This window comes from Mastacembelus armatus, chromosome 6, assembly GCF_900324485.2.
Source record: "Mastacembelus armatus chromosome 6, fMasArm1.2, whole genome shotgun sequence".
Classification (NCBI taxonomy): domain Eukaryota; kingdom Metazoa; phylum Chordata; class Actinopteri; order Synbranchiformes; family Mastacembelidae; genus Mastacembelus; species Mastacembelus armatus.
In genome coordinates this window covers 1,114,359-1,138,738 of record NC_046638.1, presented here as the reverse complement: position 1 = coordinate 1,138,738, position 24,380 = coordinate 1,114,359, and the positions used below count along the sequence as shown (strand labels likewise).

At 46.6% G+C, this 24,380-nt stretch overlaps 3 protein-coding genes across 8 annotated transcripts in view; 1 reads left to right on the top strand and 2 right to left on the bottom strand.

Annotated features, from left to right (window-relative positions):
* Positions 1–13,389, bottom strand: part of LOC113132911 (RNA-binding Raly-like protein) — a 31,089-nt gene extending 17,700 nt beyond the window's left edge. For all 4 annotated transcript variants that reach the window (XM_026311352.1, XM_026311353.1, XM_026311354.1 and 1 more), the window contains exons 1-2: positions 13,272–13,389; positions 7,632–7,704 (exon numbers count right to left, since the gene is read on the bottom strand). In XM_026311352.1, coding sequence (XP_026167137.1) covers positions 7,632–7,704; positions 13,272–13,308 — 110 coding nt within the window. In that variant the 5' untranslated portion in view covers positions 13,309–13,389. The remainder of the gene's footprint in view (positions 1–7,631; positions 7,705–13,271) is intronic.
* A 189-nt stretch (positions 13,390–13,578) lies between these two features.
* The window catches only part of glg1a (golgi glycoprotein 1a), a 35,373-nt gene continuing 24,571 nt past the window's right edge, over positions 13,579–24,380 (bottom strand). For 2 of the 3 annotated variants that reach the window (XM_026311319.1, XM_026311322.1), the window contains one exon: positions 13,579–13,639. In XM_026311319.1, coding sequence (XP_026167104.1) covers positions 13,594–13,639 — 46 coding nt within the window. In that variant the 3' untranslated portion in view covers positions 13,579–13,593. Of the gene's footprint in view, positions 13,640–16,542; positions 16,568–24,380 lie in introns of those variants that run through there. The other variant, XM_026311321.1, reaches the window with a different exon arrangement.
* On the top strand, positions 16,395–21,672 carry LOC113132900 (fibulin-7-like). Its single transcript, XM_026311332.2, has 7 exons — positions 16,395–16,547; positions 17,896–18,055; positions 18,718–18,888; positions 18,976–19,317; positions 19,391–19,528; positions 19,618–19,753; positions 21,044–21,672. Exons 1-7 carry the CDS (start codon positions 16,458–16,460, stop codon positions 21,402–21,404), a joined length of 1,398 nt encoding a protein of 465 aa, XP_026167117.2. The 5' UTR covers positions 16,395–16,457; the 3' UTR covers positions 21,405–21,672.

Here is a 24,380-nt window from a genome sequence, read left to right as displayed (position 1 = left end):
ACTAAACAACTCTTTTATGGCTCACACTGCTGGTTTATCTGCGTAATTAGCTTTGAAATCACTGCAGCTCCACCTCAGAGGGCGCTCCTCGCTGCAGTTATCGGCCCACAACAGGCGACACAACCGGCTGCTCAACTCTTCACAAACCCAGTCAGACCGGGTCAGATGGGGCTCAGGTCCACTGTGCTGCATTCAGGAAACTGGTGAATCCTTTTCTTTCTCCTGGTCACTGCTGAAAACTGCTGGAGCACTGTCCCAAATCGATTGATCACAGCGGCTCCACGAGCTTTTAAAGGGGGTTTTCTGTTAAATGAAGGCAATAAAGATGTTTAACTTGTCTGAGTCGGCACATCTGAAGTTATCGCATTTCCCAAACCCATTTTCTTCAGGCAGTTAGAAAGAAAAGCCTAATTCAATAGATAGTCTAATAAAGTGGCTGCACATGTAATTACCAACTCATAAAAATGGATTCAGTGTTAAGTTACTCCTAAAACAAACGCTCTCCGTGAACTAGAACTCAAAATACTGTAAAGCCTTAATAAGCATCTATAGCAATAACATCCAGAAGAACAAATCACAGCACAGACACCACAAAAACACAGACCCAAGACTCTACAGCCAGCCCCTCTGAACTGGGACAGACTGGTTTCCAGTACCGTGCAGTTTAGGAGCTCAGGGGGTTCACACCTGGTCCATGTCCCTAACATCAAACAGCAGGTCTGATGGGAACAGCAGGAACCTCAGAGACTCATCCTCAGACTGTAAGAAAACAAAGATGTCCTTCAGGTCTGACTCAGATGGTCTTTATCTGACGGTCTCCTCCATTATCAGACCATGTTTGGTTAAATTATTTGCTGTGGTGTGTTTACTGTCCAGACACAGACATGTAGTTCCTGCGAGTCACCATGTAACTAGGTTTTAACAACATGAACAACATCACAGCTGGAACTAGTCCAGACCGAATCACAGAAATCCCCCCAGTCCGTCTGCAGCGTTAAACACAGAAAGCATTTATTCAGCAAGTCTACCTCTCTTCTTCCGGTTTAACGGGTATTTTGGTCGTTTCAGGGACATTTCATCACCTCTGCCTCGGAGGTTAAGCTGCGGTCTTGTCTGTCAGCAGGATTTTCACAGACCTAACAGCAGCTTTCAATGAGATTTGGAGGACAGATCAGCCCCAGGCCACAAGCAGCTAATTAGATTTTGGAGATCCAGGTTTCAGAACACATCCAGAGGGGGTGTTTGCAGGGTCAAGATCTGAATTTAAATTAAATTAAAAGTGACAGGAGTGATGCGTTTGGGAGTAACAGCAACAGTGTTGGTGGAGGTTTGCGCTCTCCTGAGCCCTTTAGGTGAATCATAAAATAGTCATTTGCATTATTTTCTTGACAACAAAAAGCTCATTTGAAGCAAGTTCATATTAAACCATAACCCATAAAAATCCACAAAGACACTAAGAGACACAGCTGCAATCTTTCTGATCCCAAATGTTCCATCACATATGGAAGCCCAGAGGGGACTGTAGGACACGTGACACCACAATGAAAAAAGAAGTAATCATCAAATTACCTGGAGTGACTGTGGTCTCTTCTTTATGTCCCAGTAACTGGTTAAAGACAGAAGAAGATGGAGACAGCGACAATCACATTTTCCCGCCGTGAGTTTTCACTGGAACCAGGATGGTGATGATGGTTATTGGCACTGTCACTAACCCTAACCCTACACTGGCTCAAAGTTGAGTCTTTCTGAACTGGGGCTGTATCTGTAGTGAGGCTCAGTGTTCTTCCAGTCTGTCGGGCTCAGTCGGGGCTGTGACGCCAGGTCTCAGGCTGCGTTCACGCAGACATCTGACTCACATTAAACAAAACTGTGTTGCTGGGGACGGTAGTTTGGCGAACAGCTGAGACCAGCTGGAGGAACAGATTTATGTGTTGGAAGCTGATTAGACACAAAAACACATCATGATGGTTCTGATCCTCAGACGGGACTGTACAGCTTCTCCCTCTTCGCTCGTGACGACCTCGAGGTGATCAGCAGAAAGACAGCGTTCACGTTACAAAGGCCTCCACCAGGAATCTGCACCTGCACATACAGACAGTGGATCTTGTTCTCCTAATCACTGAGGAGAAACCTGTTCAGGTGTTAAGAAGGCTTCATTTGGTCTGGGCTGGAACGGTGCAAACCCAAATGGTGTTATTACAGAACCCAGCGGCTGTTCTCCTGATGGGAATAATTACACAGCAGCAAGGAATGTCAATAAACAGCCCATTTACAGAGAGCGCTCATGGAGAGAGGGAGAAATCAATGATCTGTTCAAACATCCTGCTCCCTATTCTGCACTGACATGAGGACTCGTCTCCGTGGTGGGAACCTGCTGGAAGAAGCAGCAAAACAAAGAGCGAGAAGAGACGCGACCGAACTCCGACGCAGCACAAGGAGAGGAGATGTGAGGAGGAAACCAGGAGGAATTAGCATTTTTATAGCCGCTACTTAACGCTCAGCTCCTCCAACACTAATGACAGCATTCGGCACCGATAACCCCCTCACACTGCACAGCGTGCATGTGGTCATACATATTCATGTGCGGCAGGTGAGGCCACGCTGAGCCGTTTGTTGCATCTTCCACACACACACACACACACACACACACACACACACACACACAGTCCAGCATCACGTCCATTTATTCTGATTTACAGCTCTGCCTCACCAGGCTGCTGCACTGTCATAAATCAGCGGCGGCGTACTGTAGAGCGGCGTGCTGAAAAGGTGGTTAATGGGCCTTTCAGTCGTGTTCCTGCCACCTCAGCTCAGACTGAAGGGCGAGCCAGGCGGTGACCTCTGAGGTCAACGTGAGCTCTGCCAGGTTTGGTTCCAACACAAGGACACAACCGTGTCATATGAAACCAACTTGTACTGATGTAAGATTCTTTCCCACAAACCTAATCACTTTCAAAGATTAGACTTTCTGAACAGTCCAAGTTATTCCCTGATGCCTTCGTAACTGGGACCTTACCCGAGACACCGGAACCTGAGCTGGGATGGTGCAGAACTCTGCGTCTAGTTCAGTGACCCTCAGCTCCAATGCTGCGACAATATCACATTTATAACAAACATCATTATCACTGAGCAGGACAGAGAAGAGAGAGAAGATATTGCTATCAGATTTCTGTTCATCATCTCACAACAGATGCTTGAACTGGCTTTTTTTGCAGATTATTTAAAGATCCTGTTCTGATTTGTGCTAAATTTGAAAAGCTGCCTAATAAAAGCTGCTAAATCTCCGTGTTAGAGATATATCACATAGAACAGAAACAAAAAGTCAGACTAATACCATAAAGAACAGGGATTAAGACATTTATTTTGTAGATGTGCTCATTAATTAAATAAGATAAAAAATGAAGAGACTATTTAGAATTAACCAGTTAATAAAAAAAGGAAATAAAATCTTTAAAACAGTCAATTTGTGTGCAAAGCAGGAAGATCTGGAAATAAAGAGTGAAGCAGCCAAAGCCCAGTGGTTCTGCTGGTCAGCATCTACCAACATGATTATCTTAATTATATTGAAACTGCATGTTTTGTCTGCATGTAAACAGGTTCAGGGTTGATGAGGTGAAACAGGGAAAACAGCCGCTGCCATCACTGCTCCATCAAAGACAACATTTACATTTAAACAAGGGCCTGCTTGGGTTCCTCACTTCATCTTCCGTGTGTGTGTGTGTGTGTGTGTGTGTGTGTGTGTGTGGCAGGTCAAACGGTTTTTGTTTTCTTGTTATTTTTTGTGCAGCATCTTTATTGAGCTGTTATTTTTCCCCTCAAAGGAAACGCTGATTCATCTCTTTAAACGCTCATCTCAGCAGGGCGATCGAGGGACAAGAAGACATAATTACAGTGTTCCGCACGCCGCTCTCTCTCTCTCTCTCTCTCCCCCTCATCAACACCTTATCTCTCTCTACCTTCTCTCCCGTCCCGTCTCTCCTTTGATTCCTCTGCGTCTGCTGCCTCGCTCAGCTGAAGTTAATCAGGAGGTGGTAAAAACAGCGTTTACAGAGTCCACCTCGAACGAACCCGCAGATCAGTGTGAAAGCTGCACAAACTGAAACCTGCTGGGACCCTGGGAAGACGCCCATCGATTAATTAAACACTGATTCACATGGATTCACAGTTGGAAAAGACCTGCAGGCATCCCAGCATGCACGGCGGAGCGGAGGGGGGGGGGGCCTTCAGTGAAGTTTGCTTCTCTCAGAGTTCAGCAAAACAAAGAAAAAGCACAAATATGAGACAAACAATAGCTGGAGCTGATATTCCAGCACATCCATATTGACCCAGCAGCTCGTGTTGCTCACAGAACAGTCCACATGGTCTAATTACTAAAATCAATAACACAAAGCATCCACTCTTCACTGACACAACCATTTCCTCAACGACTATTCATTTACTCAATAACTGGACGATATGAAGGTGCTTTTCTCAAAACAAGCATTTCAGACCATGTGACTCACATTGATCCCTCATGTCCGTAAACAATCCGAGGCACTCAGAGAGACCAGGTTATGCAGGTAACCAAGGCACAACTGCAGCAGGTGAGTTCAACACCGTCAGGAAAAAACTCCCCAAAAACCCTTAAATGGGGAAAAAAACCTGGAATGAATCTGAGGACGTTCGGCAAAGGAAGGATCAATATCCCACACACAAACACCTGATCAGATCAGCTCCATGTGAACAGTTCAGGTGGAATCAGATTGATCTGGACTGAGGAAATATTGTACCTGCAGCAGGAGACACTGTTCATTCTGATGATTTTAACCAGATTACTCAAACAGGGCACAGAAACCTGCTCTCCACTTTCAGTCAGCAGGTTTAGAGAAACCGCCTAAACACACTGAGCAGATGTGTGTGTACGCAAACACAGTGAGCCATCGATCTGTGTGTGTGTGTGTGCGTGCGTGCGTGTGTGCACTCAGCAGGGCGCCCGCTCTGACTGGAGACATCATGTCATGTTAAACTAACAGCTGCTGGTCTCTGTGACACAGATCATCCACCACGATGACAAACACACTGACGCTGCCTCCAGAGAAACACACACACACACACACACACACACACACACACACACACACACACACACACACACACACACACACACACACACACACACACACACACACACACACACACACACACACACACACACACACACACACGGGGTGAGAAACTGAAAGGCTGCACAGTCAGAAGATTCTCTTCTCTATTACTCAAATAATTCTCATTTCTACATTAAGCTGTGGAAATCTGTAAGCACACCTCCCTCTCTCTGCTTTCACCCTCAGTCCACACTAAAACAGCAGTTCCTGTTTTTCCCAAACTGCCTCTGGTGTTTGTAAATCTGAAACTGCCCTTGGTGGTGTACAGGGAAAAGACGCCATTCAAAATAAAACGAGGTGCAGTGGAAACAGACTCATATCCACGAATCATGTGACAAACATCAGCTGTGTGGGGAGGACGACGAGGATGTGACCTTCATCGCACTAACAGGCGTTTGACTGGAGTCTCTTCATAAAGCTCCTCTTCCTCGGAATGAGACAGGAAGAGAAAAGACGGATTTGTGTGTTCGCCGTCCAGAGACACCTGAGCAGCCAATCATCTCACGCGATTGACGCCGATCAGTGAGAACATGGAGTCTGGGGAAGCTCTCGGCCCGTCACAGTAAAGTCAGAGAGGAGACGGGCTGTTTCTCTGAACGCTGTTTAACTTCACAACAGCGAAGTGCACCGCTTCCTCCGCTCAGAGTTTCCCAGGAGTCCCTGCCTCTGAAGCTCTGAGTCAGACTGAAGCACAGAGACACGCAGGCTGCTTCAAAAAGCTTCTCTTTCAAACATGAAAGGACGTCTGCAGGGGCAGCAGCGATCTAAATGCAGGACGGGGCGACTGGGGGATCTCAGAGGGCTCATGGACGGGGCAGAGAATCGAAGGCTGAATCTTGATACCATGAGATCTGCTTTGACAGCTGTGCTGTCTGACAAGAAAATCAGTTCAGAAGCAGAAAGTAGCAAAATATTTTGTTTAAACAAGACAAATCAAATTATAAAAATTTACTAAATGAATCATGAAGCTGAGACTCGTCAGATCAAACTGACTGCACTAAAAACATAAATATATATATGCAGAGTACTGACGTCGTTTACTGCAGTAAAGTGTGAAAATCCTCTGTTCCACATTAAGGCCCTGCATTCAAAACGTTACTGCAGTCAAAGTACAGAAGTAAAGTACAAATACCAGTACAAGAACTTTACTGCAGTACAGAACTTGAATAAATTTACCGAGTTACTTTCATCATTCAGGGATCAAAGTGCACAAACTCTAAAAAAACAGAAAATCAAAAAACTGCAGGATGAGAAAGAAAAACAAGAAGTGACAGACCAGAAAACTCGACTGTGAAAGACTTTTTCTCCTTCAAGTAAAGTCTGAGGCCACAAGGAGCCGACTGCCGGGGCCCGTTACAACATTTTGCGGATGTGTATCGTGTCATTGATAAATGACAGACGCTGCCTCGCCTCCTGTATGTTTTCATCTCAGGTGAGTTCTCAGCTGCTCACAGCAAGTTTGGTGTCGTTAGTTTTGATTAGGAGACAGGAGGAGGCCGGACCCATCTGGAACACAACCTGGTGTGATCAGGCAGGAAAACACACACAGACACACACAGTGTACTAGTAGCAGTTTGTGGTACTGGTTCTTAGTGTTGGTCTTGTGTGTAGCTGTTCCTGCCAACACAGCAGCAGAATAATAGGATCGGTTCTATCTGTTCTTTAGTGGATTTGTTCATTTCAATGGAAGTGCTGCAGTCACTGCAGATTCACCGAGGATTAAAACCCACAGACATCTTCAGTTCAGACTCTGACCTTTGACCCCAGCTCCTCAGGGGTGATCGCGCTGAAAGTGTGATTGAAGCTGCACCGTGAAGTCTGTCACAGTTTCAGCAGCTGGTCCCTGCAGAGTGAACTGCTCCCACCGGTTCTCCCCACAGACCCTCACACTCTCTGCACGGCCGTAAATCCCAGCTCTGGCTGCCTCAGAGTCGCGTTCGCCCCCGGCTCTAATCCGTCCAGCAGCGAGCGGCGGTGGGATTTGGAGGCAGTTTGGCTTTAGTTTCCATGTAAACAGAGAATGAGGTTAAAGCTGAGGACAGCTGGACCGTCACTCACTGTCAGCTTCACACAGCAGCAGATCCACGGACTAACACGCAGCACTGGAACCACCACTGCTACTCCTATCAGCTGTTTTAGTGATGTGACAGCAAGGCAGCGGCTCCAGGGCGGCTGCACTTCCTGTTCAGCCGTCTGTGCAGCACGAGGACTCAGACGAGAGCTGAGTCTGTACGTGTTCAAACAAAAAACTACTAGAAAAGCCAACACTGACTCCCACAGGTTCATATGGGAGGAGGGTTCTGTGTGAAACAGAGTATCTGAGAGATCAGGTACTAGTTTGTTCACCACTTTAGCCCCAGATGCCACGTCCTGTCCCATTTTCACCAAATTTATCAGACAAGGTTGAATCCTTAGTGCCTACATTAATAATTTCCACCCAATCAATCGTTCGATCTACGGACTGATTGTAATCAGGTGTGGACTCACTTGTCGGGGGCACCACTTCCTCTCTTGGCTGTCGTGGTGCGACTGGTCCTCAGCTCAACGTTCATCCCGGTGTCTGAAAAACAAGCCGTCAAATCAGGTTAGACCCCGACATCTCACCAGTGACCGGAGGGAGACAGTGATGAAGGTGGACAGGTAACACAGCCTGAGACACACACACACACACACACACACACACACACACACACACACACACACACACACACACACACGCTATAGACGCTCGTTGACATGACGTATTCCCTAAATCCTTACCTTAACCATTACAACTAAATGTCTGACCCCAACCTAAACCAGATTATAAGATTAACCCTAAAACAAGTTTTAACCCTCAAGCAGGAGTCTGAAAAAGTGAGGACCGGCCAAATTGTCCTCACTTTGCCAAATGTCCTCAGTCCAAAGAGAGAAGTACAAGTACACACAGACTCAGAGAGCTCAGCTGCAGAGCTCAATAAACGGCCTGAGAGTGTAATTGGCCTCCATCTGTCAGACTGCAGTTAATTTCCTCTCACATTTATGTTGCTTCGCTCTTTTCAACAACAAACATATACACGTCCGTCAGCCTTAAAGAGACAGCACATGAACCAGACCTGAGTTTGGTATTTTTGCCTCTTATGGAGTTTGGCCACGTGACAAAACTGTACTGACGTCAGCCGTGAGCCTGAAACGATCATGGTGTGGGCTCCCTGTTGTCCAGGTAAACTGCTTCTTCCTTATTATTAGTAAAATGGAATTTAACTTTTATCCTTGTCCTTGTTTCACATCCTGGTTGTCCACCAGTAGAACTCTCAGGAGCTCCGGTTCTTCCACCCAGCCTCTCCTGCTTTGGTGCTATTTGTGTAAAGAAATAGTGCCTGGCTGCTATTTCCATTTATACTCTCAGGAGCTTATTGATCTGTAGGTGAGAAGAGCTGTATTGATCAGCAGAGGATTATGGGAAACATTGTTCTGATCAATTTGAAACAAGCTCCACCAGAACGACTCTTTCTTCTCACTCCAGCAGAGAAAATTCTGTTTTTCTTACAGCCAGAGAGTTTTTCCTCTCACTCAGGTTTTATATACGTGAGCTCAGGTCTCCGCTCGAATGTTTCCTCTGTACTTGTGTTCATCAGTCCTGTACCGTCCCAGTGCAGAGTCCACATTGAGACACTAACAGTCTCATTTATCGAGGATATTCTGGAGTTTCCCAGCAGCAGCTGTGTCGACGGATACAAACCAACCAAACTCAGAGATTGTTTTCCTAAAAGTTGTTGCTGTGTCTGGTTTGAAATGATCTGACGAGAAATGAACCATGTGTCAAACCAAAGTCTGCGCAGACAGACTGAGGACCCGAGAACCACAAGAGCAGACACTGACCTACATTAACAGGCTGACAAGTCATTTTTCCTTCTTTCTGGAAGGTTTTATTAGAAACGTTTCTGTCTGAAGCTAAAGTTTGTGTTTGTATCTATGGAGAGGAGCGTGGTTCATAACTCCGATCCCTGACTCTGATGAAGGCCGCTGAGCTGAACTGCAGTTTTTTCACTGCACACCAAATGGCGTTTTGACTTTGTTAGATTGCTTTGCCTCTTCCAACCAGCTTGGCAGTGGGTGAGGTTGGTCCAGAAATAGCTACTCAAACAGAACTGAACCAAACTGTGTGAAAATCCATCCAATAGTTTTGAGACATTTCTGACAAACCACAGCCTCACGATGATGCTGCAGGAGAAGCCAGGTCCCTCAGATTCGTCCTGATGGGAGCATGAATGTCTGCACCAAAGTGATGATGTGGGACTGAGACAAAACACTTTCCTGTCAAGAAAATAAAGTTCTTCCTCTCTGGCTTCCTGCCGATCCATTCATTCACCATTTGGATTTTAGAATTGGAAGCCGAGAGCAGTCTGTCTCTCCACGACCTCCATCAGAGCTTGGTTCCCGCCTCCCAGGACCACCTCGCATGTCAGACTGTGTTCGTCGAGGCAGCAGCTTGCCCATCATCCCCCCGTCCCCCCCGCAGCGCTGACAGTCAGCAGCAGGGTTGTTTATGGCTGCCACGCCGGCTGCAGCTTGTAGGACATTAGTCTTTTAGTGCGAGGTTTATGAGCGCTGTCACTCACCATCTGTTAACTGCTGGGATGCCTTCAAACGCCCCCCCCACCCTCCCCTGGAGATCAATAAGGCTGCCAGGTCGCCGCGCTGAACGGGTGATTGTGCATCATCGACTGAGTGATTACAGCTATTTGCCGTAAGAGGTGGAGGAGAAAGAAGAGGAAAATGAGAAAGGAGGGAGGAAGAGAGACCGATGACAGCACAATTTCACACCCTCATGGTTATTGGTTTTCAGGGACAGGCTGTTCAAACCAGAGCAGAGGCCGGCTGCTGGTGCTGGGACCAGTGGATGACTCCTGTCCATTGTTTTTAATGGTTTGTCAGGGACGGGGATGATGATGTCTCCGCCTCGGCCACATCTGTGTCTGTTCTGATGCACAGAAAAATCAGAGCAACTGACAAACATTTCACAGCTGTCACCATGAGGTCAAACTCAAGCAGCAGCACAAAAACGACAACAGACTCAAAGGACGAACACTTTCTATCAAATTAAATCTTTGACAGATCAGAATAAACCCTGACAGACCAAACACAATCACCCTCTCTCTCTATGAGGATTTATTCAGACTGTCCCATTGTACAGGACGTCGACCATCCACAGGGGACCTGGAGACTCCATTACAAACAAAGAGCTGAATGCAGGAAAATGCTCCCTGGAACCTTCAGACATTCAACATAATAAAAAGGATATGAATGACAGAAAATCACAAAAGCATAATATCTCCCTCATAACACTGGGATGATATTTGGAGTAAAACATTCTATCGATCAAACAACCACAGGGTCAAACTGATGAAGGAATCTGGCCCTGATGCTCACAAACAGTCTGGTCGGTGTTTTCAAGGGCAGCGAATCAAAACACACAGCTCTGTGGTCCTGAACGGCCTCAGCAACAAGACACTAACACCAGAACATCCATCCATCATCCACCACTCATCCCAGCAATGGGTGGGAGGGACAACTGTGGGAGGGACAACATGCAGACTCCACACAGAAAGGCCCCGGGTCCACCTGGGTTCAGACCCTAATCCTGACCTGCATGTGTTTGGACTGTGGGACAACGTCTGTTGTTCTGACAGGAATCTTGGATGTGGCCCAATTGATCTCACAGCTCGTCTCAGGGGTTTACACATCAACATCAACATACAACCTACAAACATCTCAATCCCCCAAACCTGGTGATACCTTCACTGACTCCTTCAGATCGCAGGAACGCACATCACCGAGACACTAAAATCAAATCAAGGATAAGATACTTAAATGTTTCTCTGCAATCTGTTGAGCAGATCCTGAGCTTCTCTCTCTTCTTAAACACCGAACTAAACGATGCGTCTCGATGTGTTTGCTGCCGCCTTGTTCACCACCTTATCTGACGTCACGGGACTGCTGTTGCATTTTGGGAAATATGTCAGACCAGTAAGTGAGTGAGAATCAACCCTCGCTGGATGTGACATATAAAGGTCAATACGCGAAGACGTTACATTCAGCCAAGGAGGGCCACAGGAGCCAGATTTCTTTCCAGTGTGGTTCATTCGTGCTGCAGTGAAATACCACATTAGAGTCTCAGGATCGGTTCTTCACAGCCGGACGATCACAGCCTGTTCTGAAATGTTAGCAGCCACATTCAGTGTTAGAGACACTGCCGTTCTTTCTCCTGTGTGACCGAGGACGTGAGGATGTGAGCGCTGACATTTCAGTGATTTTGTGGATGAATAAACAGAACCTTGAACCTGACTCCCAGTAATGAGTGTGGAGGCTGAAGCGGGTGCTGATGTCTGCCATGGTTAGATGTGTTTTCATCAACCCAAAGACCCGAGAGCCGACTGATATAAATACTTAGTTTTTTTTTTCAGCCTGTCTGGAGTTTCATCCAAACACAACAGACGCAGCAAAGCAGATTAATAACCAGACTGTTTCAGTTCCACCTTTTCCAGACAAACCTGCTGTTGTCTTTTACCATTTATACTGATGTGTTGTACACATCAAATGCACCAAAGACTTTTCTTTTTGTATTTTTGCCAGTATCTCCCAGTCATATAAAGGCAACCAGTGGAAACGGGGTTTTCATTTTACTGGGATTCTAGCTCTAACCAACAAAATCAGTATTATCGATCAGCAAATCTGTCTTATTTTTTCTCTGGAAAATTTAATTTATAATATTTTCAAATTGCTCTGACATCTCTAGTTGGCCAAAGACTAAAAACTGTAAATATTTAATTACACCACAATGTCCTTTTTTTAGTATTTGAAATATTTTATTTTTATTGTACGTACTTTTACTGTTATTTTTTTCAGTATTTCCTCTCTCTCTATTTGCTGCTTTAACATTTGGAATTTCACCACCGTGAGACAGACAAAGGTTAAACTTATCTTAGACACAGAACCTCAGCAGGATTCATGAAGCAGCTGCAAACCCACAATAACAGTTTGAACTGTCAGACCTTAAAACTGGACTTCATTCCTTCGATCCACAGCTCCGAGCTAACGGCTAACTCCGCCCACTGTGCTAACCTCTGAGCTAACGGCTAACACTGGCCTCTAGGCTAACATCTAACTCCGCCCTCTGTGCTAACAGCTACCTCTGGCCTCTGAGCTAACGGCTAACTCCGCCCTCTGTGCTAACAGCTACCTCTGGCCTCTGAGCTAACGGCTAACTCCGCCCTCTGAGCTAACGTCTAACTCCGCCCTCTGTGCTAACCTCTGAGCTAACGGCTAACACTGGCCTCTAGGCTAACATCTAACTCCGCCCTCTGTGCTAACAGCTACCTCTGGCCTCTGTGCTAACGGCTAACTCCGCCCTCTGAGCTAACCTCTAAGCTAAGGCTAACTCCGCCCTCTGTGCTAATGGCTAACTCCACACTCTGAGCTAACCTCTGAGCTAACGGCTACCTCTGGCCTCGGCTAAGTTAGCAGAGTAGCCTACTTGAGTACAGGTACTTAGTTACTTTGCACCACTGCACTTAGTAAATAAAGATGTTAATATTTTTGCCAAACATCTTGTTTGTTCCTCTCAAACTTCAGATCCACACCCACACACACACTTTTAGTTTCTTGTGGGGACCACAGAAATGCCCGGAGTGCCCCCCAGAGGGCGCTGCGAGTTCAGTTTCTACACCTTCATGTATCACTGCGTGTTCTGGTCTCAGTCCCTTAAAAAAACATATTGGACTGTGGAAAACGTTTTTGATTAGTGATATCAGACTGACGAGCTCCAGCCTCAGACTCCTGTGCTCACTTTCCAAAAACGTCCTCACTATCAAAAGTTACAGACAGAGCAGACGCACAAAAGTAAAAAAAAACCACACACACAAACACGCACGCACTTGTTGGTCTGTGCACAGACCATCCCACAACACTCAGGACATGTCACATTATCTTCAGCTGAGGTCTGTGTAATAAAACACACAGGCAGAAACTTAACACACACCTGCACCTGGTTTATATCTCAGCGTCTTAAATCATCATCACCACGTGTCCACAAGTCTTACACTGTGTGTGTGTGTGTGTGTGTGTGCGCGCGCGCGCGTTACTCACGTCTGTCTCGGTGACAGTCCCTCCTGAAATGGGTCATAATCAGCGAAGAAGAGGAGGAAGAGGATGCAACCTGCAGACTGGATCTGTGCAGACTAACAGAGCTGACCGCTGAGGATGCCAGTGGGTTGTACCATCTGACACTGAGAGGGGTGGAGGAGGGAGGACCGGTGCATTTCTCTGCAGGAAGAGGGAGGAGGGAGGAGAGACGAGAGAGGCGAGATGACAAGCAGGTGAGGTGGAACCAGTAGAACAGAGGCCAGAAGGTCCAGTCCTCTCAGCACACCTCGGAACCTTTGCTTCTTTTTTTATCCTGCACCTGGAATCAGGCAGGTGAGCTCAGGATTGTGCATGAAGAAATGCAGCGCCCCCTAATGGACAAAAACACAGAAGAGGAAGTAAAATTAAATCACACCTTAATTTCCTGCTGCAACACAAACATGTGCTCAGTAAATCAGCTGCTCTGTTTTCTCAAAGCAACAGAGACACATTTTAAATTGTTGTGCAGAAACAAACAAACAAACTACAGGATGATGTATGTTCTTGTGTTTGAACTGACTGGTGCATGTGCAGTTTGTCTTTTACAGGCTGTTTTTTTTCATGTTTGTGTGCTGCTGTGAAATCTTTGAGGTTCACACACACACACACACACACAGGCAGGACCAGCCTGTAAATACCAGGAGCCACAGACATTTTCCAGTGAGCACAAGTGAAAGTTTTACCTGTCGACTAATGTCAACTTCTGGCCAAAGAGCAGATCCTGGAGCTTCTGACCCCTGATGACCATGGGAGGCATTAGCTGCTAGTAGCCCAGCTGAGTGCTAACCATTAGCCTACTGCAGGTGTGGCCAGTCCTGGTCCTCCAGAGCCACTGCCCTGCCTGTTTCAATTCAATTCAATTCAATTTTATTTGTATATTATCCAAATCACAATACAAATCATCTCAAGGCACTTTACAAAAACAAAAACTAAATCCCCTGATTGGCTGAACTCACCTGGTCCAGGTAATCGCAGTAGGCAGGGATAGTAGGAAAACAAGCAGTGGCCCTCAAGGTCCAGGGTTGTCTCCTGGATCCTGGATTATTTTGGATCAACAGAGAAGCTGATCAGGCCGATGCTGTAGTTTGAGTCAACAGACCCTTTAAATAAAGATTTTTTTTTTTGACTGTGAGGTTTTTAACCACCTGATGTGTTTTTTTTTCAGTTACAACTGGATTTTCAGGATATTGATGGAGAAAATAAACAGCAAAGTTTAATCAGTGTTGATCATGTGACCCCGGTCAGAGGGACCGACCAGCTGTCATCCTGCTCTGTTTAATTACAAAATCCATTAAATGATTTCATTTTAATTAAAACTGTCCTATCCAATTAAGATATGATGATGAGGAGAGCCGGGTCGTCTCCTGGGCTCCGTTATTTATCTTGGAGTTAACCTCCGCCAGCAGCCGGCCTCCCAGCATGCATTTCAATGAAGGCTGATCCATCACATGAATTCACATGTATCAGGCTGTGCACAACATCCTGGTTCTTACAGCAATAACCCACGAATCGACACATCAGCCCCTCATCTGCATGTTTATTATAAAGTTAATATACTTCCAATACAGGTCTTTTCTTTTCAGTACAGTAATTTTCATGTTGTTGTACTTTTACTTTAGTAAATGATATGAAATACCATCACTGTGTATATCAGAGGACTACAGGGCAGATTCCATAAAGGCGTTTCATTAAAGTTTGATATGCAGCAAGAGAATAACACAAACAGGTTCAAACAGAGTCAACAGTTTCTGCAGATTGTTTGTTTCAGATCTTTGATGTGGTTCTGCAGGAATCACAGCTTCAGCCTGTAATTAGTGACTTCACCATCATAAATAATCATTTTCAAACTGCGGCCCGGCCACATGTTAGGGGACGTTTCTGATCCAAACACACCAAAAAACCTCAAAACGTTCTTTTTTTTTTCTTCCTGGCAACACACACAGGTTGAAGTGAAAACCTGCAGCGCCACCTGGTGGAGATCAGACACACTGCACCAGCACCAACACTAAAACCTGTTAATATCATTGTGTTATTTATTTCTGGGGGAATCTATTTTGAACAGGAAGCTCAGGAGGAATCTGAGGTTTACCACTATGCACAAAGTGCAGCTGAGGCTGATGGGAACAGCAGTGGTGGAAAGTAATTAAATACTTTAAATGTAGTACTTTAGTTAGTACACTTCTAAGGTATGTGTAAGGTATGCCAAACCTTGTACTTTTTCCTGCAATACTCTAATAATATCAGATACATTCATATGAAATGGGCCGTTCTGCACAATGAGTACCTTTACTTTGAATACTTCAAGTACATTTGGATCCTGGTACTTTGGTACTTTTACTGCAGTAACAGTACCGTGGAGCCTATATGGAAGGATTTCTTTCTTTTTAATTGTTTCCAATGTGCTGACTGGTAAAACTCCCACTGGGGTAAAGACTAATGTTTTATGTTTTACCCTCATCCAGGTTCTGAATCTGCAGGATCAACGTTTCTGATCTTTCTGAGCGTTTTCACCAGCAGCGACGTTTTATTTGCTTTTCTCAAATCCACAGATTTTCAAGGCGTCATGTGAAAGAGCGCTGACAGGAGATTATACGTCCACACTCTGCCTTTAGCCGCCTCATAGATGACTCGGAGTGTATGTGAGTTAAAGGCTGGACTGCACGGTGCTTATATTGAACATTTCTTCCCTGCAGCTCTTTTCCAGGCGCAGTTATCAGATATGGCCGCCCTGTCATTTAGAAGCCACACGACATTATCCTGGTTTAAGATTTCCAAAAAAATAAAAAAGAAAGTTTATAGTTCACATTCCTGAGCCTGAGAGAGAATCTGACCAGAGTGTAGCTGCTTTGTTGTGCAGGTCATGATTAAAAGACGCCACAGCAGCTGACTTCTCCTTATAATTTGTGAATCTATTTCTGGGGGATTCTGATGGAGCCAAAAAAAGTGAAAGCATGTTCCAGATGTGGGAGCAGCTCTCTTCCTCCTCCTCCTCCTCCTCTTCCTCCTCCTCCAGCTCCAGCCTCTCGCAGGGAGGGAGGGTGGAGGTGTGAGGGAGTGGAGGAGAAATTTGGCACGTGCCCTCGAAAGTGTTTTGGTTTTAGAGCAGCGGCGGCCGAGCTGAGCGCACAGAGCTCAGAGCTCAGCGGCAGGATGAGGATGGAGGTTTTGTCCAGGATGAAGCTCGGTGGGTTCGTCACGTTGGTGCTGTGTCTCCAGCTGGTCGCACTTTCTTCTGCTCAGGTTAGAAACCTCATGTTTCACTGTGGAACATTGGAAAAACCTTATTAAACACACGTTTGACTGAGTCCTAGAAAACTGAAGAAACTAAAATCAAACAACATGAGGAGGAAAAATATGTTTGGCTGAAATGTTCAGAACTCGTGTTGACATTTTTCTTCCATTTATAAAGGTCGAAGGTCAAAACATATCACTCATTATTTAATGAATCAATTCAATAATGATGTGAGTTTATTTACTGTATTTAAGACAAAGTGACTCTAATAGACTTAAATTTATATTTGTTCAGTTTAATTCTGCTGTTTATTATTTATGTCATGTCCTTTATGTTAACTGTTTATTTGTTTAGTGTCTTAGACTCATGTTCGATGATTTAATGAAGAACCAATGAAAAGATAAAAAGCTGCAGTGATTTTCTAAAACTATAGTTGGTTTTTGTCATGAATAAACTTTCTTTGCTTATACAATTAATTTAAATATGGTAAATTAATCTGAAGGGAACAGGAAGTTCACTGAATGCAGATTTGACTGAAACTATTAAAGCTTCACCAGTTTCTGTTTTAAGTTGCTCTTCGTCTTTAGTTTGACCGAGTTATCGCACTAAAACTGTTTAAATCTGATTTCATGTCGTATTGGAGGCACGTTTTCAGATTTGCCTGTTGCTCGTTCGCCCTTTAGAAATAAAGCTGCAGCTGGGAAATGGCTCCTCACAGCTGCATTTGATGTGACACACATCTGTGTAGTTTTTAACCAAACACCACTTTAGAGAAACATCTGGCTGCAACAGGTGAGTGTGTCCACAAACAGCAGCTGACAGCACCGGCTGTTTTTAAGGCCCAGCAGGTTCTTCACAGCTACTGTCACAAACCAACGGCGTCCAGATGTTGGCTGCTGCGGGGTCACGCTCTGGATCTCTGCCAGATGTGTTGCATTCATGCACAGACTTAGTGTCGGTGCAGGATCTAATCCGAGACACATCATCACGAAAACAGACTCTGCAGATGTTTTTGTTTTTTTTTGTGGGTTTGTGGGGTCCACTGCTGCACATGTGGACAGTCTCCACCATCCTGCACTTTAGTGTCTTTCAGCTCATTATTTTCATTATATGAAAACTATCACGTTTGAGCAGGATTTAACACATGAATTCAAACATCAACACATCCTGTAACCACAGTGACATTAATGCAGCCATTCAATTATTAGTTAGATGTTACTTAAGTGTGTGGTTTGAACCCTCATGTCAAGTGTTGCGCCTGCAGCTTCACTGCTTTGGGAAATACAACTCGTCTTGGAACGTTCACAGTAAACAGATGTTTCAGCAGATGTTCTTCATGGTCTGTCCCATCCCCAGGACTGCCCGTCCACTCACAACCTGCTGAACTCACTGCGACAGGTGGAGAAGATGTTGGTGGTCCACGAGGCGTCGTACCAGCAGGGTCTGCGCTCCCTCAGGAAGAAGATCAGCGCTCTGTACAACAGCACCATGGAGATCTTTAAGACCGGCAAGAACGGTGAGGAGTCACGTTCTCACCTCAGACCATCTCAGTGAGCCTGGAAGGTAAAAAGTCAGTGTCAGGGAGGAGGCAGGTGGTAACAGCAGCAGCACAGACCTACTGAGTGTGGTGTCCTCAGGTCAATGTGTTCCACGTGAATCCAGAACCTGGTTCAGCTTATGGGTCTGTGCCGTAGACCTCCATTGTTGTCCAGAAACTATTAAAAACCCAGCAGGGAGCCACACCGCTGACCTGGCTCACATGGTTCTTTCAAAGCTACATTTACCCAGCATGCAACTGAACCTGAGCTCATGGTTTTTCTTCCTAAACGTGGTCACATAGTTTTGGTGATTAAACCTACGTTGTTTTTGTGCCGTGTCCTTTTGTGTCTGAACAACAAGGGGAAGCTTTGGCATCAAATACCGTCAGAACGTGACGGGATGAGACGAGGCGTCAGTACAGGTCATTTCCATATGAACCAAACAGAAAGGTCAGCGATGGAAATGAGGTCAAAGGTGAAACTAACTGAACTTTGACCTTGGGGATGAAACATAAAATAGAACGAAAGACCCAAAGCAGCACGAGGCCCAGGACCTTTCCTCTCACTGGAGGGGAACTGGAATTGGTCAAATCAGCCAAAACTACCAGCAGGTTGACTAACGTCAGTTGTCTGTTCGCAGCATCCTGCCCCAAACTAGAGCCCCCCGCCCACGGACGCAGACTGGGCAGGGTGTTTGGCGTCGGCCACGAAGTCCACTTCCTGTGCAAGCCCGGCTACGAGCTGATCGGTCCACGGACCCGAGTGTGTCTGGAGTCCCTGAAGTGGAGCGGCCAGAAACCGATGTGCAGAAGTAAAACAAACAGACGTGGGACAGATCAGGGTCTGGATTAGTCGCTGTGGCGACTAGTCTCTGAAGTTTTTTGTTTCATCTTTTCAGGCCTCAACACCACCGACAACTCCCTGGCCTCCTTCTCTCCTGCTGCGCCCTCTTCTTCCTCTTCCTCCTCTTCCTCCTCATCCTCCTCATCCTTCCCTGCATCTGCTGCTCTGTCAGCATCCTCTTCCTCCTCCTCCTCCTCCTCTTCACCATCTTCCTCCTCCTCTTCCTCTTCTTCCTCCTCAGCATCTTCACCTTTCACCTTCTCCACCCCAGCCCCCACCTCAGCGCCCCTCGCCGCCTCCATCCGACCGTCTCACTGCACTCACTTCCTGGGCTCCACCCGCTGCACCTGTGACGTGGGTTTCACCATATCAGGCCGCGACAACAACATCTGCACCGGTAACAAATGCGTTCACACAAAAAGCCCTCCGTGCGATCCGGACCACAACTAACCAGCATGTCTGTGTTTCAGATATCGATGAGTGTCTTCTGTTTCCTCTGGGCCAGCCCGGGCGGCTCTGCGTCCATCAGTGCACCAACACTCCTGGCAGCTTCCACTGCTCCTGTCCAGATGGGTATGACCTCGCCAGAGACGGCCGCAGCTGCACAGGTCAGAGGTCAAAGGTCATCCTATCTGTTAACGAGAGCGTTCAGAGATGCGTGGACCTGCTGTGGTTGACTCACCTGTGTCGTCCTCAGATATGGACGAGTGTGAAAACCGGATGCACAACTGCACGGCGGACCAGATGTGTGTGAACACCTACGGAGGCTTCCAGTGTGTGACGGTGGAGTGTCCTCACATGAAAAACGCCACGTACATCCAGACGTCACCAATGTAAGACCTGAGCCTCATCCTCCTCCTCTTCCTCCTGCTCCTCCTCCTCACTTCATCCCTTCATCCTTCATGCCTGTTTGCAGTTCCAGGTTGAAACACTTCAGGGTGCAGGGTTTTTCTAAGTGGTGGCTCCTTCAGTCACTTTGAGAAAATTTTAGTGGCCAGAGTCAGAATTGCAGGTCATGTGACTCCCCCTGGTCCAAAAAGACCCGGTACAAAAGAACCTGCTGTGAATCAGCCCTGGTTTTTAGTCAGCCCACTGTCACCTGCACAGAAACCCTGATGGGACTCCACAGATGTGGATCGAAAACCGTGTTTAGCTTTGAGTGTTTAGCTTTGAGTCTTCTGTCGAGCCTGAGGAATCTGCTTGTTAGCGCCTCAGAAAAACGTTCAGTGAAGTGACACAAAGTGCAACCAAAGCAAGAAGAGAAGGAATGCATGCTGGGTAAATTAGAGAAACCATAACCTCTCACCTCAGGAGACAAAGACTCAGAGAAAATGTAAATGACAGGGACGGCGATGGAGAGAGATGTGAAAACAATGAGCTTCACCTCCATATCACCCACTTCCCTGCTCCACCCGTCACTTAGCTTCCCCCCTCAAACAGCCACCGGGCTGCGAGTCAGTCTGAGGTTTGGCCTCAGACGCCCTGCTGGGGTTTCAGGCTCCAGTCAGCTGATCGTCAAGAGGCCTGAAACATGGTTATGGCGCTGAACATGTTTACCAGAGTGGTTGTACAGTTTTGATTTAGTCCTTCAGCTGAATCATAATTAAATCTTGCAGGAAGCATGGTGTCACGGGGGACCGACTCTCCAGGGTGGCATCAGTACCACAGGCAGGGCTGAGTCCAGGTTAAGGGTTTTGTGTAGAGGCTGAAACCTCAGGTCCTGTTTGCTGCAACATGCTGGTTAAATGAAAGTGTAAAAACAAAGGGAACTTTCTGGACAAGGAGAAACAGCTTCCCTGGGATTTGGGGTCTTCAGTTTGAGAACAACAACATATTGTGCTCTAAGAACAATTAGATGACAGCTTAGGTTTCATAATTGCAAACCATGAACAGAATATGTGGCCCGGGTGTAATTGCAGGGGGTTTGATCAAATGTTCGAAACAAGCAGATGTCTCTGGAGAGACAGCGGTGAAAAGTTGGAGAGCAGTCTTCGTTAAATGTTGGAGAGGCAGAAGTCAGGGAGGAAGGACAAATGACACCCAACCACATGGACCGCGAGCTGACTGACGTCCACACAACCACACCCAGTTTACGGTTTGATTTTATTGTCTCCCATCCCCAGGCGCTGTGAGAGGAACCCGTGCATGCTGGGAGACAAGGTGTGCACTCAGGCGCCAAACTCCATCTCCTTCCACTTCCTGTCTGTGGTGTCCAACATGTCTGCCCCCCGCGTCCTCTTCCGGGTGTCGGCGGCCCGCGTGCTGGGTGACACGCTGCGTTTCGGCCTCGCGGGCAGCCGAGGACGGGGCCACTTCAGCGTGCAGCGCTCCGGCCGACAGACCGGCACCCTCCTCCTGGTGACACCCATCAAAGGCCCGGCCACCCTGGAGGCCGAGGTGGAGATGAGCGAGCTGGAGCACAACGCCCTGCTGGGCCGCTACCTCACCAAGGTCACCCTGTTCGTCTCTCCATATGAGTTTTAGGAAGGGGGGGTCGGTGGGTAGGGCGCTCAGGGTTAAACTGGGTTTGGGTCAGTTACCAGTTAGTCCAACTGAAGTCCAACAGCAATAAGTCCAAAATGTAAAACACATCACTTTTCAAAGGCAAAAATCAGCCACTGTGTTCCTGAGTCCAGATCCCATCCAGAGACTGACGGCACCAATGAATGTGTGTGAATCCAGAACCTGGTTATGGGTCTGAGTCGTAGACCTCCATTGTTGTCCAAAACCTATTAAAACCACAGCAGGGGGCCACACCGCTGACCTGGCTCATATGATTCTTCCTCACCAACAATGGGAGGCCCGTCTGTTTCCAAAAACCAGCTCCAGACTCTGAGAACGGCCGTCACTGTTTACAGGCTCTGAAGGAACAAAGAGCCGACTGGTCGATCAGTCGACTCCTTCTTTCTTAAACATGCAGGTTGATTTCAGTTGGACTTTCTAAAAAACTGAACTGCTTAGGTTTTTCAAAATGTAGTCACATCACCGTCCTGTATCTCTGGGCCAATATTCTAAGATTTAAGTCTTTTGCTTCAAAATAAGAGCATGGGGAAATAAATCAACCACTGAAGGTAAATAGGTCAGAAACATGGGAATTTTGTTTGTTTTTTATTTGTTTTGGGGCTGGGGGGGGGGTTTCTGGCCTTGCTGTAGGTGTCTCACTGTATGTGTTGTATGTGTTGTAAGTGTGTAATAATAATCAGGATGTCAGGAAGAGATGTGAGTGTGTCTTAGTGTTTAGCAGGTTGGTTCGACCCGACAGAACCGGCTGGACTCTGGAGTTTGAAGGTGGGAACAGTTTGACTGGAACTGCAGCAGAATGAGAGACTGAAGCTGCAGAACTTTCCCAGTTTGAACTGGGAAAGTTGGAAAAACTAACTTCGATGAGCTCAGTGTTTTCACAGGGTCAGGATTCATTTATAAAAAGGGAAAAGCACAACTCGCTGGTCCCAGTGTGAATATTTGCTGTGTTTCTGGGATCAGCGGCTGTTTGCTGAGCAGTGGAAGAGCTGGAGCCAAGTTGTGTAACGAACGAGAACGATGAGGAACAAGACGGACGACGTCGAGTGTTAGGACCAAACTGACAGCACGCTGCAATCACCTGAAGCAGAGAGCAAGTCCAACATACCGAAGTTATTACTCGTATTATTGTGCATTTACGGAACAAACGTATAATTGTTCTTCATAGTGAAAATAATTATTAGTGAAGGAAGATGCCGAGCTCTTTCTGCATGATGACAGAACATTAATAATCAACTTTTTTAACTTCCCACACTTTTCCAAGCTGAACATTTTCCACATCCAGTGTTTCAGTCCAAAGTCACTCTGGCTGCAGTCAAACAACCAGCGTGTGGTGGTTCCCCAGTTTGTGTCACAGGGCTGAGGATTCACTCAGTCTTGGTTTGAGATGAGGAACAGATCTGATCTGGGCCCCCCCACTGACTCAGTTTAAACATCTGCTTTTTGGCCCAATCAGCCATTAACTGCAGTGAACCCATGGGTGCAGCCATGGCTGTGGTCCTGTGATAATATCTGCATCGTGTTGGTGTTCAGGTCGGACTCTGAGGGTTTTAGTCCTTCACGGGGGCCTGGAGCTTTATCTCTGTGCACAAACTGGGACCATGTAGGAGTCTGTTTCTTTTTTAAAAGAACTGTGCTGAATTGTGTAACTGAGCTTTGTCTTCTTTCTGCCTGTCTTGCTAAATGATTCTGCTCAGCCTACAATAAACATGTTTACCCTGGCACTGTGTCCAAGACCGGTTTAATGTCTGCTCTGTGGCAAAGCCCCAGTCCTCCTGGAAGGTTTTGTTTTTGGGGCGTTCAAGTCCTACATGTTCAGTGGAAACTGGAGGTCGACATGTTTTGGTTTGTCAGACAGAAGAATTTAACACGGATCTGTCAGATGGCCCGAGGCCTCCACGGACCAGACAGAACACACACACAAAATCAGACGTACGGTCATGTATGTTGACAGCGCAGTTCACAGGTCCCCCAGTCCTGGATAAACCCCCTTTAAAAAGGCCCTGAACTCCATTAACCTGTTAAAACCTCAGAGCACATCAGTGTTTTTCAAAGTCAGAAACTCATTTGTCTTTAAATTAGACAGCGATCAGCTGCGAGACATCTGTGACGTCACCAGTCACGTTCGTACGTGCACGTCTTCGGGTTTTAATTTGAGCTGTAGGTCAAATAATGAGCACAACACACTCCGATCAGCCAGAACATGAAGAGCGTCCACAGGCGGCGGTGCAGCTGCACTGTCAGGAAGAGCCCACATCTGCCTGCCATCCAGTGGAAGACAGCTGGAAAAGGAGTCCGGTCGGTTTTTGGACCAATCTCACTCCAGCTGTGATATCTCCACAGTAGCTGCAGGTTCTCTTCAGAGAGGCCAGTGTACAGGGTTTGAATCTGCTCACCTGCAGGCTGGGAGCTGCTCCGACCCAGTCTCCCCCCGACCTCACGGTTTGGACCTGGTCACAGTGACTCAGATCATGACTCGCTCTGGTTTTCCTGCTTCCAACACATCAAATTTAAAGGGCCGAGCGTCCAGCTGCACCCACACACCAACAGGTGCTGCTGGAACGAGTGTTTTGGCTGATCGGTTTATTTTCAGCACAACTTTAACAAATTAAAATGTGGAGCTGATTCAAAGAGGATCTCTAAAGTCCCAGAGCCTCGTCCTCTGAGGAGCATGAGCACCTACAACTAATTTCTCATCCTATCGTTTGTTTTGTGACCTGCTGACCAGACAAGACTTGAAACAGGAGATTTTCATAGATTTAACATTTCCTTAATAAATTAACTGCTAATGAAAACTCATCTGCAAACTCCAGTGACGCATCGCTGCCTTTTGCTGTACAGAGGGTCACATGTCCCATCAGCAACGAGATGCTTTTCATACCGGAAAGACCCAGAAACACCAGCTGCAGGAAGGAAGACAAACAATGTTGTGCTGAAATG

Coding starts and splice junctions, on each gene's coding strand:
- LOC113132900 (XM_026311332.2), top strand. CDS start 16,458: ATGAGGATGGAGGTTTTGTCCAGGATGAAGCTCGGTGGGTTCGTCACG. Junction 19,318..19,390: donor CGACAACAACATCTGCACCG/GTAACAAATGCG, acceptor TCTGTGTTTCAG/ATATCGATGAGTGTCTTCTG. Junction 19,529..19,617: donor AGACGGCCGCAGCTGCACAG/GTCAGAGGTCAA, acceptor TGTCGTCCTCAG/ATATGGACGAGTGTGAAAAC.